Here is a 16,736-nt window from a genome sequence, read left to right on the forward strand (position 1 = left end):
GTTAGTTCCTGCCATTCACCCTATACCAGATCTAAGCATCCTGGCAGGGTGGGCATCTACACCAGGCCCTTCTGAAAGAGTGCCATCTCCTTTTCCTACCAGGCTCCTGGACTCCCCTCCGCTCCTCATTGTATCCTTATAATTTTCCTGGCCCCAACTTGAGACTTACCAGCTTCAGAAGGTTGCATTGCTGACTCTGGCAGTTGGAAAAGCACCTCAATGGCTCTGGAGGTTGGTTTTATGGACTCTGACTCCCTATGGCCCTACCCTCTGCTCTTCCACAGGGGGTGCTGCCCTGGTACAGCACTTGGGCCCTGAGGCCTGTGGTCCATTTCCCAAGGGTGTGTTAGGAAAGGCATGATTCAGCATCGTGAGTAGAGTGAGTAGGGGATCTAAAGAAAGAAAAAAACCCTACGAGAAGAGGGGTAAGGAAACTGAGTGAGGAGAACCTTCTCAGAAAGAGTTTCTACAGATGCCCCTGAGGGAAGACCAATGGTAACTGTGGCGTAGGTGACAGAGGAACGTCCCCAGCAATCAAAGGAGCAGGGACCACAGGCTACTGAGGGGCAGGACATGCCTCCCTGGAGGCCCTTCCCCTGAGGCAGGAGCACTGTGGCAGGACCCACGCGTACCCCTGTGAGTGGCCCTGATTACACACGTGGTCTCATATCCAAGATTTATCTTCAGGACTGTTCTGGGCCTAAATTATTTCCTCTATGTGGATGTAGAAAATGCTACTATTAACAATACTCACCTTATACAGAGCAACACTTAGCTTTGCTTCCTTGGGAACCAAGTGGGATTATCACCTGTAGCCACCACTCTGAAGTACAAGAGGACCTGAAAACAGTCTCTCCAATGCTTCTTAGGATAGGGATATGAGGCGAAATGTAGGACAGCCTAGGCTTTGGAATTTTGGAGTAGAGCAAGTGAACTCTGGTTCCAGGTCTCCCACCTCCCTACCTCCAACTCCTGGAGAAGGAGGCACCAGGGCAGACATGCAGATGCAACATAATTCTGTTCCCTGCATGCTCTACCTACCTCCTGTCCCTGCCTCCACCTTGCTACCTAGGGGTCCTGGGTGAGGCACCAAGGACCTTGGCAACATCAAATATGGTTGACAGACATGCTAAAGGAAGAAAACAATTTCACGAGTGAATCATCACTCAGTGAAAGCATGTTGCTGGAGCACGCAGTTCTCCCTGGGCAGAACATCTTGGTCCTCAGTTTCTTGTAAGTGGCTAATCCCTCTCCACTGTCACATCATGGTGAGGCTGGGGAGAGACAGCTGGAGGCTTAACCCTGAGCCCTTGTTCTACCACTTCCTGCTTGCTTCTACTTGGACAATTTCCATAAGCTCTCAGAACCACGATTTTTTCATCTGATATATGGGGATGATTAACCTTCAAAGAGAGTTGCTGAAAGGGTATAATTCCTTTTACATTTTTACTGGATGATCATTTTGAAACTACTATGTGGAAAGCACTATACCATATGCTAGAAATACAGTACAGCAGAGAATGGTTTCTGCCACCTTAGAAAGAGAGACCCGCAGCTTAACACAGTCACACCAAGGACCACACTAGTAATAATCATCATAAATCTTCAAAATTCTTAATATGTCATGTTATTCTGATCATTACCTGAAATTTCTTTGAATTCTCATAACCTGATGATATATATATTATAGTAAACTATACAATTTCTCATGAGGAATAAAAAAAATACATTATGGGTTAAAATGTCTGTCCTGCACAAAAGTTATGAGAAAGTTCTAACCTCCAGGTACCTGTGAATGTGATCTTACTTAGAAACGGAGTATTTGTAGGTATAATCAAGTTAAGAGTTAAAATTTTACACAAAGACTGATGAACTTCAGTTCAACGACATCCAGAGTACATCCCAATATTCTCGTTTAAGATGTGGGGGCGGGGGGGCGAGATAATTATCACTTTCTATTCTTGGTGTGTTCTGAGCTTTGATTTTTGTCTCCTCATGCCAAGAAATTGACAAATTTTTGCTCCTTTTCATAATTACTTCAGGATTGGCAAAAGTCCTCAGAGCAGAGGATCTTTAGTTTCCAGGTTTCTCTCTCAGTTTTACCTTTTCATAGATGTCAACCTTTCCTTCTTAACCTTTTAGTGGTTTAATTAACTTTAACAATTTACCTTGGTACAAATTTGAATGTTGATAAGTATTTTATACATATATTAAGTGAATATATATATACATATAATTTATATATGTTATACATATTACACATATATTTCCACAACTTTCTGACATCTACTGCTGTTGAGAAGTATGCCATCAGACAAACTGCTGCTCATTTATAGTACTGTATCTTCACTCTGGCTCCATTGAGAGCTTTTTGTCTGTAGGGCTTTGGAATGTTAGAAAATGTATGTACATTTTTTTAAACTTATTCTCTTTATGATTAATTACTCCCATTGAATCTACAGATGTTTCAGCCATTATTCACTTGAATACTTCTCCTTCACCCTATTTTCTGTTTTCTTTCATGCAAATGCAGTTTGGTGTATATTAGACCTTCTTACTCAGTTTTCTATCTTTTCACCACTATTTCACATTCCATTTTCTTTCAAGTTCTACTCCTTTAAGATTAAATCAACATTAGCTCCATTTTACCTTCTTAACTCAGCAGTAACAATCTTTCATAATCTGTCATTCTTTCCTATCTTAGATTTTCTTGAAATTTTCTCTTAAATTCTTCTTACATTTACTTCTTAGATTTTCCAGAAGAAGTCTTCTTTTTTCAAATATATTTAGCTTTCTGATAGGTTCATGCTCCTTCTCATGTTTTTTTTTAGCTCCATCTTTTTTTTAACAATTTTAAACATAGTTCTAATCACATTTTTCAAAATTCTTATATCTAACTCTACCTAATCTTGCTCATGTTTTCTCATTCTGGATTGTAAGCTCATGATCAACAGAGCTATTTCTGTGAGATCTCTTAAGATCATCCTAAAGATGCCTTATATTAATTTCTCTACTTGGGATATCCCAGGCCACATAATATAAATTCCAAATCAATCTTACCTAAGGGAAACTTATTTTATTCTCTCTAAAGCCTACTTCAAACAAAATGCATGTGTATGTGTGTGTGTGTGTGTGTGTGTGTGTGTGTGTGTGTGTGTGTGTGTGTTTCTTATTTAATCCTTCACTAAGGTTATGGCCTTTCAAGATTCCTGGGGATCTGTGTGTCTTAATTCTACTTCCTTCCATTGTAAGCATCCAGATTCAACTGTTCCCTATTTGTATGCTCATTTAAAATGCAAACTCATTTTATGTAGAAACTGATAAATATTCCCATGACAACCATAGATTCAATGTCTACTTACCAGTCTTTTTTTTTTCAGCCCATTCCTTTTTGACCACAAGCAAATTTCCTTGCTTCTTTTAAACATACACACTTGGGAGGAGGTTTAGTTTATTATAATTTACTTTGTTGTTTAGCACCAGGAGGTTATTTAAGGTGACATGGTCTGCCATGAAATGGAAATCACAGCGTCCTTTACAGTGAGGACAGGACTCATTTACTCATGCAGTGTATGGAATGAACCTGCAGGGTGGAATGTGAGAAAATGTCCAAGTCATACATGTCTGCACTCTATAACCTTGTTAGTTAGCTCTGTTCATGTAATCATTCTTTCTTCCTTCGGATAAAGCAGGGCAGGTAATCAGGCTGGTTACCTGTACATGATCTGCCTGAGTTCAAAACATGTACTGAGATTATCCAGAGCAACCAACTGATCCTCAGTTATGTGATACCAGTGACCCAGTTTGGAGGAAGAAATTAAAAAACAAAAGGAAAAGACCTGAGATCACAGTCTAGAGCCAAATAACTTACCTGAGCTTCGTGTAAAAAGAATGGAAGGTAGAAGAGAACATATACAGGTGGAATAGAGACAAAAGGAGCAGAGGAAAACAGGAGAGAAGGGAGGAAGGAATGAAGGAGCAAAGTAAGGGGGAAAAAAGGGAAGGGAGGGAAAAAAAGAGGAAGACGGTGGATAAGGAAGTAAAAACAAAGATAATGAGTGACTGTAGTTAATGGTTTCATGCATGTTACTGGATAAAAAAAAAGTATATAATTAAGTCATTACTCTTATCTTTGTGAGACAATGAAACTGAAATATGGAGATTTTAAATTATTTGTCCAATCACGCAGCAGATAATAGCCTAGCCAAGACACTAACCCTGACCTCCAAACTTAAAAGCCAACTCTCTTTAGGCTACAAGTGAGTGTCAGAGGCTCTTTCTCAATGGCATTTAGGCACGATGATCCGGCTCTCACTCTGTGGAGAGGAGCATGAATGAGGCATTGTGATCACTGCCACATGTCTATTATTTGGGTGATCTATGCAAGCCATTTGATTAAAGTGAAAGACTCTTACGTTAAAGCAAAGTCAAGTTGACAGGAATACAGCAAGTCAGTACTAACCTGACAACCCCTTTGATGTCTTGTACACTATCTCTCTTCACCTGCCCCCAGCCAGATGTAGATAATCCACTGAAGACATGAAGCCCTAGAAATGGTGGGAGCACACAAAGGAGAGCCCCTCACTCCCACATGCATTGCACTGGATGTTGTCAAAGAATAAAATTCCATGTGCGAAACTGACACATTGAAATTGTTTCAAAAGCCATGATGTTATCATTACTAAGGCTGCAGACAGAAGAAAAGTAAAATATAGTCTTCTGATCTTAGTAACTCTAGAAAGATGGCTGGAACAATTCACAATAACTGGGTATGCTTGCAATTGTTGATTCTACTTGACAAGTCAGTATAAGACATAGATGAACTCGGTAGAAAGTCGGATAGTTTCCAAGCAGGAATTAATGATAATAGAGAAAGCCTATAAACACAGAACCTTGAAGAACTCTCTGACTGCTAGGTATATTAAAGGTTAAGAGAATGATATTCAGAATGCCTTTGAGTAACAATGACCTGCAAACACCATCTCTGAGAAGAGACTAGATTAAGGGTATAGGTCCTACTCAAGGCTGATAGCCTTCGATACACATATCATGTAGAAAAAGAGTAGATAGGGAAAGGGGGAAAACAATAAAGAAAGAAAAATTTTACATTATACCTAAGAAAATTCTTGGGGGAGGGGGTGTGTTCTGTGTAGGTCTCAGCCCATCCTTGTGCTGCTGTTACCTGGAAATGCCCAAGGACACTCACCTGGGCCCATGCTACTGGCAGCAGCCCCTAGAGATGGTTCCCCAGCTGGAGCCAAAGCTGAGGCGGGACCAGGTGATTACACGATGCACATCAGTGATGACCAGCAGGGAACTCTGAAAGAACAAGGCTTATTACCTTCAAGTCTCAGGGGGAACACAATATGCCTGGGCCATACTATAAGGCCCAGGGCTGGGAGGAGCTGACCTGGGGTTCTGCCTTTATTGGGGTCGAAGGTGGGGAGCTATCACTTTATAGGTTCACCCTTTCCTGGTGAATTTTAAATACTAGAGTGGGAATTAAAGCATGGGAAGAGAAAAGTAGGACAATTCAAAAGTCAGTTATTGAGGTCAACCAGAGTATTCTAAAAAAAAGCAAATTTGATAGGCGTGGTAGCCTGGCTCTTCATCCAGCTGTGAAGCTGGCAATGTGTTTGGTCGAGATGGGTGTTTTGAATTGGATGCCTCAGCAATCAAAAACTTACTGTCAGGCACTTACATTAAAATCGAAAATGCTGATTATCAGGCTCTTACACTACAATGGGATTCCTAGCACAGGGAAAGGCCCCGACACAAACAGGCCAGACACCTGTTAGGTTTCTGAGGGGGTTTGCTGCCAAAGAAACATGAGCTTGGTTTTTAAAGAAAATGTTTGATTAAGAATTACAACTATTGACTGTAATACTTTATAACTATTAAAATATTAGGAGGAAGTAGGCTCCAAATGCAGTATCTGTAAAAAGAAGTCTCATGTCCCACTACTTGCTTCATTAACGCCATGGGGGACACTGAAAAAGATACAACCCGTCCTGTCCCCAACGGCACAACAAGGGGACATGGAAACACTAGCCAGGAGAGCTCCTCTCAGAGAACACAGCCAGGGTCGGGTCAGCAAACCTCCACCCCTGTCGGGGGTAAAAGTGTTACAGTGCCTGCCCCAAGAGAGTTCCAGAATTATCTCTGACGTGTGACTGCTGCATAGATCCCGTGCTGTACTTCCTGCTGGGAAGCTCCATGGCTGGTACCAGTTTCTGCTCACCATCAAACATGTGGTGGGAGGAGGAAGATGACTGCTCCTCAAGGAATCACACCAGGGCCTGATGGCCAGGACCACATTCCTGGATATCGTGGACATTACACTGCAAACAGTGACTGGATGAGAATTTGGGTCATCCCTCTTTGGGAAGTGGTTAAGTATGTTTTAAATGCAAGAGGCTTTCTTGTATTATTTCTCTTAAGAAATGAATATTAGTGATGCAGCCTCTCCTGTGGGCAGCTGGATCTATGTGAGGAGTCTGGCCAATGGGATTATAGACAAATGATGTAAATCTCTCCCAGGTTAGCCCCTGAAGACTTCCTACAAGATCTGTACATTCTCTCCCTCCCCGTGTAAGACAGGCAGATTCAGAAGCACCAGCGGGAATCCCTAAGGTTTGAGGACATGGAGGATCCAGTATAGAAGAAGCACGGGTCCCAAAATGTTGACATGAGGCAAAGCCCCTTGCCCTGGGGTGGAATGTGACTGGAGAGGGAACTTCATTGTGCTAAGATACTGTGACACCTCTGGTGTGGTAACTCACTGTGTTTGCGCTGACTAATGCAGTGTGTGATGGGGGTTGCTGTGCACTGCTTTGCCCTCTGTAATCTGGAGCATGAAAACCTCAGAAAGCTACAAAACTGTCCACTTGAAGTCTAAAATTGTAGCTCAGTCCCTAGGCAATATGATGGAAAAATGGATTTAGGTAGCAAACATGCCTAATTTCTCTCTCATGACTCTGGTCCCTATTAGTTGAATGACTATTAGTAGTTTATCTTTTTGCTCAGTTACCTAATCTGAACAATTGGGAACAGTGATAATTCATAGCCTATTTTGACCATGATCTCTCTGAAAGTAATTTATGTCATGGTAAATGTCTATTCTAATCACTAGTGTCTTAATCACACATAAAGCACTCAAAAACTAATTCTTCAGTGAGTAGATTAAGAAATCAATAAATGTTATTATTACATGTAGTCCTTAGCAAATACTGCTAATATGTTATTAAATACTGAGATGCATTCTACCCTTAGGAATACCTGACTCATGTCATTAATTTGATATTTATTCTTATATGTCACTGAAGAAAAGAAAATCAGTATAAATTGTGAAAGCCCTTTTGTTTTTTAACTTAATCACTCAAATCCCCAAGTGCCTTATAAGCACAAGTTCAATATCATCTTCTTAAAGCTACCCGCTACTCCTCCCCCTAAGTGCTGGCGATCCTGGGAGCTTTCTGAATACAGTGTTGTAAATCGCTTTCCAAGAGCCAGCAGTTTGATAACGGAATTCACCCCAGTACTGCTATTCCCACAGACAGCCATTAGAGGGCACTGTTGACTTGCCTGCCACGAAGCTTTTATTTACTCCTGGCAGTAATGCATGCTGTTTAGACCCCCAGGCTGCATGGCTTTGATATCCCACACTGGGCCTCTGAGGTCACAGTTGTCACGGTTAACATCCATATGTTCAGAATACATCCGGATGCACAATAGCATATCAAGACAAGTACATGCTAAGAGGCTCCCAAACTCCATTTTATGATGGTATGTGGAGAATATAATTTTGTTTCCTCCACAATATTAAGTCTGTGTTTTGAGCACTGGGCACAAGCAAAGAACCCCTTTTTCTTCCAGATGACTTAAATCCAGCAGACCTCTTGCTCTCTCCTGTCACTAGGCCTTGATTTATTCTACTCTGGTCCTGAATAGCAGTGTTCAGTGGTTTCAGATACGCTCTCTCCCAAAGATTGCGTGTTCCTCTTGCAAATACTCCTACAAACGTGACTAACCTACAGCCAGGGGGCAAGGTGACTGGCTGCTGTGGGCCACTCCCCTCCCCCTTCTCATGTTAATACACCCCTTTCAGTACAATTGGACCATAGCCTGTCTATGTAAACAAAATCACTTTTCAGATTATCTCAGTTAAACTAACAAAACATCTATACCCCACCCTTTTTAAAATTTTTTCTTCAGTTTTATTGAGAAACACTTGACACAACAGCACAGTATTACTTTAAAGTGTACAGCTAATGACTGGACTTATATTGCAAAAATGATTACCAAAGTAAGTTTAGCTAATATCCAACATTTCATATATATATACATATATACACACAAAAAAAAAGAAGAAAAATTTTTTTCTTATGATGAGAACTTTTAGAATTTACTCTCAGCAACTTTCAAACATAACATACAACAATGTTAACTAAGCACATTTCTTTAATGCACTGGCAACTTCAGGACAGAGTTGTCTGCCCTTCTACGTCTGGCTCTTTGAGTTATCCTGAATGCCCATCACCTTCACCTGTAGGTGAACTCACCCCAAAACCCGTCTTAGGATCATTGTGTCCAGTTTCTACAACTAACAACACTGGACTTGACAATTCTGTAAGAAACTGGAGTCCTCTTAAGCTCTGTCCTTAGAGCCAGAGTGGAGAGTTAAAATTAAGTTAGTAGCTTGTCTGTTCCTTATCTTAAACTCCACTAGGGAACTGGAGATTCACTGCAGACACTAGCTGTCAACTCTTCACTCAGCTACTACAATGCCATAAGTAGGGGAATGTTCAATGAGCCTGTCAAAGTGCCACAGTTAGGTGACCATTGGGAGGAATGTCAGTGGGTATGTAGGTCCCTACATCCCTACAAGTCTCTAGAATATGGTGGTCTTTATCCCAGTATATACCTTGTTTGAATAAAGCTTTTCATAATTATGTTGGCCATTAACATTGATCCAGGGAAGCTTGGTTCAGGAATTATGATGTGAATGTGACCAGCTAACAGCCTCTCCTCCAAGTCCCTTCTGGGTTTGCACCTGGGTGAAGGCCCAGTAGGAAAAGGGGAGGTACTCCTGCAGAGACCTCACAGTGGAACAACTGTTTGGAAACATCATATGACAATTGTGTGATTTCCTTTGACATATATTGTTTCTGATAAACCTTAATAAAAGCACATTTTTATGATGATTCATAGTAGGATCTTATGGAAATTATATTATGCATGGATATCAGTACGTTGCAAATGCTTAAAATACTTGAACATTTAATTTCATTATTATTACCATCATTCTTATCAGTATCAAAGGACACTGAGATTATTACTATCACTTTAGAGAATCTGAGTTGAAGTTGGCCTTTCTTCCAATAGTTGGCCTTGAGGGACAGTGAAAGCTGGTGGAAAATTCTTTAACCAGCCAGGAGATAGAGAGCAGTCCTACTAGAGAGCTCCCTTCCTAAACAATGACAAATACTGAGTCTCACTGGGGCTCTGGTTTGAGGAAATGGGAGCCAAGCCTGAGAGCAGGAGAGCCCTTCTGGAGGCAGATGGATGTCCTTTTCCTTCCTGCTGTCACTGAGCGTGGCTTTGGAGGAATCTGCCCCAGGAGCCCACACCGGCTTTGGGCTGCAGCTACTGCCTCTGTCCCCAGGTCGAGCAGTCAGTCTCTGTTCCTGCTGCCGGGTGAATGCCCAGGTCCGTGCCCACTGTGAAACTGCCTGTGACACTGCATCACATCTTGTCGTCTGCCTGCCCTGGAGGACTTGGTGCTGCATCCTGTCCCTGGGAGCCCTGTGCACCATGGGGCACTCTTACAGCTGCCTCCTGGGTCACAATTCTCAGACTCAGAATGAGCAGCGGCTGTGCAGTCACTTACTCTGCTCTCAGCTCCAAGCCCACCCCTCGAGCGCTCTTTGCCATACGAGGGCTGGGACCCTGGGGCTCTGCTGTGTTGGCAGGCTCCCTCTCTGTGTCCACCGCCAGAGCAGCAGGCAAGCCTGGAAGGTGGCAGCAGGGTAGGGGGCTGCTCCTCCTGCCTGTTCCTGTCTTGTCAGGGTCCCACAGCAAGGACTCTCCAGCTTGGCACTGGAGTTGATTGGAGGCTCCAGGATTTGGTGGTGCTTGGTCAGCTGGATTTGAGTTGGTTTGGGTTCAGGTTTGGGTTTGGAATTCCCAGGGTCCAGTCAGCCTCACTGATCCCTCCACGTACCTGCAGCACCAGGACAGAGTCTCATTCTCAGGGATCTTAACTCCAGGCACTGTCTCTGAGCTCCTGTGAGACCAGTACTGTTAGAGGCAGCACCTCCTCAGAGTTGTGAGCCCAAGTTTTATGGGCTTGCCTGGAACTTCCTAAGTTCCAATAAGCCCACCTCTTTCCAACTTCTCCCTGGAGGTGCAACATCCGTATTACTCCAGTCCCCCTGTTTTGGTTCTCAAGCCTCCAATACACATTAACCAACTGCTTACATTAATTTTCTAAAGATAACTACTGTGATTGCTTTTCTCCTGACTGGACCTCCTATTAACCAGAAGCATACACTATGCCATGTCTTCCTGCCTTTCATTAGAGCTCTTGAGAAGAGTCAACAGGTCAAATAAAACTTGACATTAGGCTCCCTAGATTTGTAGCTTAACATACAGGGAAGTGGGCAACCCACTGTCCTGGACAATTAGCACATTTCCTGGAAAATGGTGTTCCCTCTCCCCACCTCTCTCTTGGCCTGTATCCTTATTTTCAAACTCCCTGAAGGTAGTGAGACCATTCAGAACTGAGGTGTGGCTGGCCTTGCTGAATAGTACTACCAATGCTCTTTTCCTACATAGAGATGCTCTGTCGGACAGGACAACACCTCATTCTCAAGGAAGTAAGTACAGGCAGGAAATACCTACAGACATTAATAAAGAAGGACAAAAAACAGGCAAGAAGAGGAGGGTGGAGACCAGGTCTGTACCTTTAATTGTACTGGAAGAAACATTTCTGTAGAAAGAAATGTGGAGTCTGGATTCTCATCTCTACTTTGTTGATTCCCAGACAGGTGATCTTGGGCAGTTTCCTCTTTTTTTCTAGTATGTAAAATAGTTGTCATAATACCTATTTAGAATACATAATACCTATGTAGAAATGTCATGAAAATTAAATTCACATAAATAAAATTGCCTAGGCTCATAGCAGTTACTCAAGAAATACGAGATTCTTCTGCTTGCCTACCTTCCCTGAACCAGGTGGGGAGAGTAAGGAAGGAACCTTTGGTGTGTGCAAAAAATATGCCCTCTCCAGGCTTTCTCTACCCCACTGCCTAGGCAAGATCACTTAGGAGAGAGGAGAAAGGAGAAAAGAAATCAGAAATCCATTTCACATATTCACACCCCTCTCTGAAGCAATTTCCAAATTCCATGTTTTATCTCCTTGGTCCGAACCCCATACACTATAGGGTTCAAGGCAGGGGGTATGAGGTGATGAAGGACATTGAGCAGGATCAAGATATCAAAGGGGACCCTCTTTCTGGCCACATTTGTCAACACCACAACCAGCAGGATGGTGCTGAAGAAGAGGATGAGGATGAAGTGGGAGCCACATGTGCTCAGGGCTTTCATTGCAGCCCCCTCAGCCTTCAACCTAAGCACAGCTCTCAGGATGAAGGCATAGGACAGGAAGATGAGGATGAAATCTGAGCCCAGCAAGGTCCAACCAGCCACAAATTGGTAGATTCTGTTGAGGGTGAAATTGTCACATGAGAGCCTGGACACGGACAGGTTTGCACAGATGCAGTTCTCAATGACATTTCTCCCACAGTAGTGGAGCCGTGCAGTGAGAATAGGAATGGGTGCAGTGATAAGGGCATTTCGTGAGAGAATGAAGACACTGGCCTTGGACACAAACTGGTCAGTGATGATGGACGGGTACCTCAGTGGGTGACAGACGGCCACATAGCGGTCATAGGCCATGACCATGAAGGTGCAGGACTCCATGGGAAGAAAACTGTTCATGATGAACATCTGCAGGAAGCAGGCAGAGAAGCTTATGGACCTGAGGTCAAACCAGAAGATGGCCAGGACCTTGGGGATGACGGTGAGGCAGAGCACCATGTCCAGCAGGGAGAGGAGGCTGAGCAGGTAGTACATGGGCTGGTGCAGAGAGGCCTCCCTCCAGATGGTGAGGAGGAGGGTGGCGTTGGCCCCCATGGCCAGGAGGAAGAGGAGGCTGAGGGGCAGGGACAGCCAGTGCTGCCAGGTCTGGTAGTTAGGGAAGCAGATGAGGAGGAATTCGAAGACCGGAGCCGTGGAGTAATTGCTGGGTGGTGCCATCAAATGAATAGTGAACTGAGAAGGATTCTTTCAACTATTTTGAATGGGCAAAACAAGAGGTAAATTATATACTGACTTCAAAAGTATCCCTCTATTTATTTACTCTTTAGGATGCTAATGATACATAGGAGACGCTTCCCAGACAAGGCAAATTCCAGTCCATACCATAAAGGTAGAAGTGTGACACTTGAAAAAGAAGGCTATTGTGCTTTACAAACCTTCTTCATTCCATCCAAACCTGGAACTCTACTTCTGCTCTTTGAAGATGACATCAACTACTTCCTCACAGAGAAAAAAGAAGTTGTCTACAAAGATTTTCTTCAACTTTCCAAAACAAAATTTACAAATCTACTTGCACATACTCCCATCCTTTCCTCGCTTCTTCCCATTTAAGTAGAATCTGTCTGTCGTCAAAATGTCAAACATTCCACTTTACACTGAATCCTAGCCCTCATAGCCTGTATTTATACCATCACTTGTTCATTCTAGTTCCCTAATTTAGGGTCATTTTCCTTGTTTATTGGAAATACCTGTCTTTCAAAGATTCTCCTGTAGGGCAAAGAAAAGATGGCAGCATGAGGAGAGGCAGAAAACTCCTAACAAAATTACATAAAACACAAAAATACAGCAAATACAAATAACCCTGAAAAAGTGACCTGAAGACTGCAGAACAGACTGTCTATATCTGGGGAAAAAGATAAGACTTCACAGGAAAGGGTAAAGTAGCAAAGCCATGATCCATTGGAACCCAAGCCTTCCCCCAACACCAGCCCACAGGCAGGAGGAAGATAAACAGAGCAGGAAGGGAGTAAAAGCCCAGGGATGCTGAACACCCAGCCCTGCAGACCTGCTCCAGGAGCAGGAATGCACATTGCATGGTGCTCTGGAGATTAGTGGGGTTGGAAACAAAGATGGGAAGAATACTCAGAAAGACTGAGATTCCAGCCACTTGTGGAGAACAGGTACGCACAACCAGCCCCATGGAACAAAAGACAGGTGGGAAGTTTGAAGGACTTCCATGTGGTGAGAGGACAGCTAAAGGGGCAAAGATGACACAGAGCTTATTGCTCAGGAGAAAGGGCAGGTAGTCAAAACCTTCTGAGCACACTCAGCCCAGCAGGTTGAGAACTCTCAGGAGTTTCAGACTCTCCATCCCCCTGGCTGGCAATGGCAGCGCCAAGGTCCCCCACTGCAGTACGCAACCTGCTGCTCCTTCCTAGGGTCCTGCTCACCTGTGACCCCCACCACTGCTGCAGTTGCAAGGCAGGTCCAGAGAGTAGAGCTTCTGGGCACTAGAAGGTGCCACCTGCACAAAGTTATTATTCGATAGGAAACACTAAAAAAATGAAGCAGCAAAAGAGTTTGGTCGACAAAAAATTACAAGAAAAAATCCCAGAAAGAGGGCTTTAGGGAAACTGCAATTACCAATCCTCTTGATAAATATTTCAAAATAAAAGTCATAAGCATGCTCATGGAACTACAGAAAAATATTCAAGATCTCAGGGAAGATTTCAACAAACAGATAGAAGTTCTGAAAAATAAAGAATCTGAAATAAATCATACAATGGGGGGATTTAAAGGTAGATTAGAAGAGGTAGAGGAGACAGTAAATGGAAGAGAAATCAGAGAACAGGAAAACAAAGAGGCTGAGGCGCAGAGAAAAGAAGGATCTCTAGGAATGAAAGAATAATAGGAGAACTGTGTGACCAATCCAAATGGAACAATATTTACATTATAGTGGTACCCAAAGAAGAAGAGAGAGAAAAAGGGATAGAAAGTATCTTTGGGGAGGTAATTGCTGAAAACTTCCCCAAACTGGGGAAGGAAATAGTCTCTCAGGTCATGAAAGTGCAGAGATCTCCCAACACAAGGAACCCTAGGAAGACAACACTGAGAGACATAATAATTAAAATAGCAAAGATCAAGGACAAGGACAGAGTATTAAAAGCAGTCAGAGACAGAAAAAAATCACTTACAAAGGAAACCCATCAGGGCATCAGCAGATTTCTCAGCAGAAATCTTACAGGCCAGAAGGGAGTGGCATGGTATATTTAATGTAATGAAACACAAGGGCCTCCAACGAAGAAACCTCATCCAGGCAAGATTATCATTTAAATGTGAAGCAAGCAGGGATTAAACAATTTCCATATCAGCAAAAGTTAAGGGAATTCACCACCACCAAACCAGCTCTACAAGAAATTTTAAAGGACTGATCTACATGGAAATGCTCCTAGGGCTACATAGCTGTTCAGACAAAATAAACCCACAGTAAAGGCAGAAGACCAATTAATCACTAAGCAAATACAAAATTAAATCAACTACTCACAAAGTTAGTCAAGACATACACAAAAGTACAGAATATGACACCTAACATATAAAGAGTGGAGGAGGAAGAAGAAGAGGAAGGGAAGGGGAAAAAACCTTTAGACTGTGTTGAAATAGAGTAAAAAATTACTTAAGATAGACTGTTAGATAGTAAGGAAGCTTCCTTTGAATGTTTGGTAACCACAAATCTACAACCTACAATGGCAATGAGTACATATCTATCGATAACCACCCTAAATGTAAATGGACTGAATGCACCAATTAAAAGACACAGAGATGCAGAATGGATAAAAAAAACAAGAACCATCTGTACGTCGCCTACAAGAGACTCACATCAAACCCAAAGACATACACAGACTAAAAGCGAGGGGATGGAAAAAGATATTTCATGCAAATAATAGGGAGAAAAAAACAGGATTAGCAGAATCTACATCAGATAAAATAGATTTCAAAACAAAGAAAGTCACAAGAGACAAAGAAGGACATTACATAAACATAAAGGGGTCAGTCCAACAAGAGGATATAACCATTATAAATATCAATACACCCAACATAGGAGCACCTACATATGTAAAACAAATACTAACAGAATTAAAGGGGGAAATAGAAAACAGTGCATTCATCTGAGGAGACTTCAACACACCACTCACACCAAAAGACAGATCAACCAAATAGAAAATAGGTAAGGAGACAAAGGCACTGAACAACACATTAGAACAGAGGACCCTGGAAACTACAAGACACCCATGAGAGAAATTTAAAAAGACACCAATAAATGGAAATACATCCCCTGCTCATGGATAGGAACAATTAATATTGTCAAAATGGCCATCCTGCCTAAAGCAATTTACAGATTCAATGCAATCCCTATCAAAATACTAAAATCATTAATTAGCAACCACAATATAGGTAGATCACAGGGAAGGCAGTATAGCACAGAGAAGAAAAGTAATGACTCTAAAGCGTCTTACTATGCTGATGGACAGTGACTGCGGGGTCAATGGTAGGATGAGGACTTGATAACATGGGTGAAGGTTGAAACCACAATGTTGTTCATGTGAAATCTTCATAAGATTGTAGATCAATGATTCCTTAATTTAAAAAAAAAACATTCTCCTGTATCTTTTACCTTAAAAAGTAAAAATAACAAAGCGTGTTTCTTGCCTTCCAGCTGTTTCTCTCCTTCCCTTCACACCCAAACTTCTCTTGAGCATGGCTGCACCAACCGTCTCCATTTCCTCCCCTCATCTATTCCACATCTCACTTCAGTGTGGCTTCTGTCTCCATTAGTTCTACAAAATGGCCCTCAAAAAAATTACCTGTCAGTTGTGGGATCTTGTTAAAATGATTATCACATCCTCTTCCTTGAAATGGTCTCTATAGTTTATATGTATGACAATCTCCTGTTTTCTCTTATACCTCCTGGCCACCTTCACATTTTCTCTTCACATCAGTTTCAAGGTTCAGTCCCATGTTCTCTTTGATTTTCTTCTCTCCTCTTTGCTATTCTCTTCTGCTCTTTTTTCCACTTCTTTTGTCTTTTGCATAACCTGAGACAATTACCATCTCTAGGATGATGATCACTAAATTTTATCACTTACCTAGAACTATTTAAAAGCCTATTGTCATATCAACTTGGAAGTTCTCGAAGATTTCCAGAATTCACCACATCTAAAATTAACTTATGATTTTTCTGCCAACCCTGGTCTTTCTCTAGCATCTCCTATCCCAGTGAATGGCATGTATATCTGGACGGTTCCACAGCCAAAGCCTAGAAACTGTCTTGAACATGCCCTTTACCTATACCACCCATAGCAAGTGTCAAATTCCCCTTTTAGTTAGCTCTTGAGTCCATCTGCATCTGTATCTCAAATCTTACCATCCAAGATTAAAGTACCATTATCTCCTGAGTGAAATAATTAAATTGCCTCCTAATACATTCTAGGTGCCATTATAAACCATTTTCTACAGTGAAGTCAGAGAAATGTTTTAACATATAAATCTGATCTTGCCACTAATCACTCTCTTGTTCCCTGAGCTCCAGCCACACTGTCCATCTTTCAATTCAAGTATGACTTCCTGCTCCCACTTCT

The 16,736-nt window shown here is 42.2% G+C and overlaps 1 protein-coding gene across 1 annotated transcript; it reads right to left on the reverse strand.

Annotated features, from left to right (window-relative positions):
* Positions 1-11,373: 11,373 nt before the first annotated feature.
* On the reverse strand, positions 11,374-12,318 carry LOC108402340 (olfactory receptor 56A1). The gene has a single exon (XM_036996497.2). It carries the CDS (start codon positions 12,316-12,318, stop codon positions 11,374-11,376), a length of 945 nt encoding a protein of 314 aa, XP_036852392.2.
* Between the last annotated feature and the right edge of the window lie 4,418 nt (positions 12,319-16,736).

This window comes from Manis javanica, chromosome 11, assembly GCF_040802235.1.
Source record: "Manis javanica isolate MJ-LG chromosome 11, MJ_LKY, whole genome shotgun sequence".
Lineage (NCBI taxonomy): Eukaryota > Metazoa > Chordata > Mammalia > Pholidota > Manidae > Manis > Manis javanica.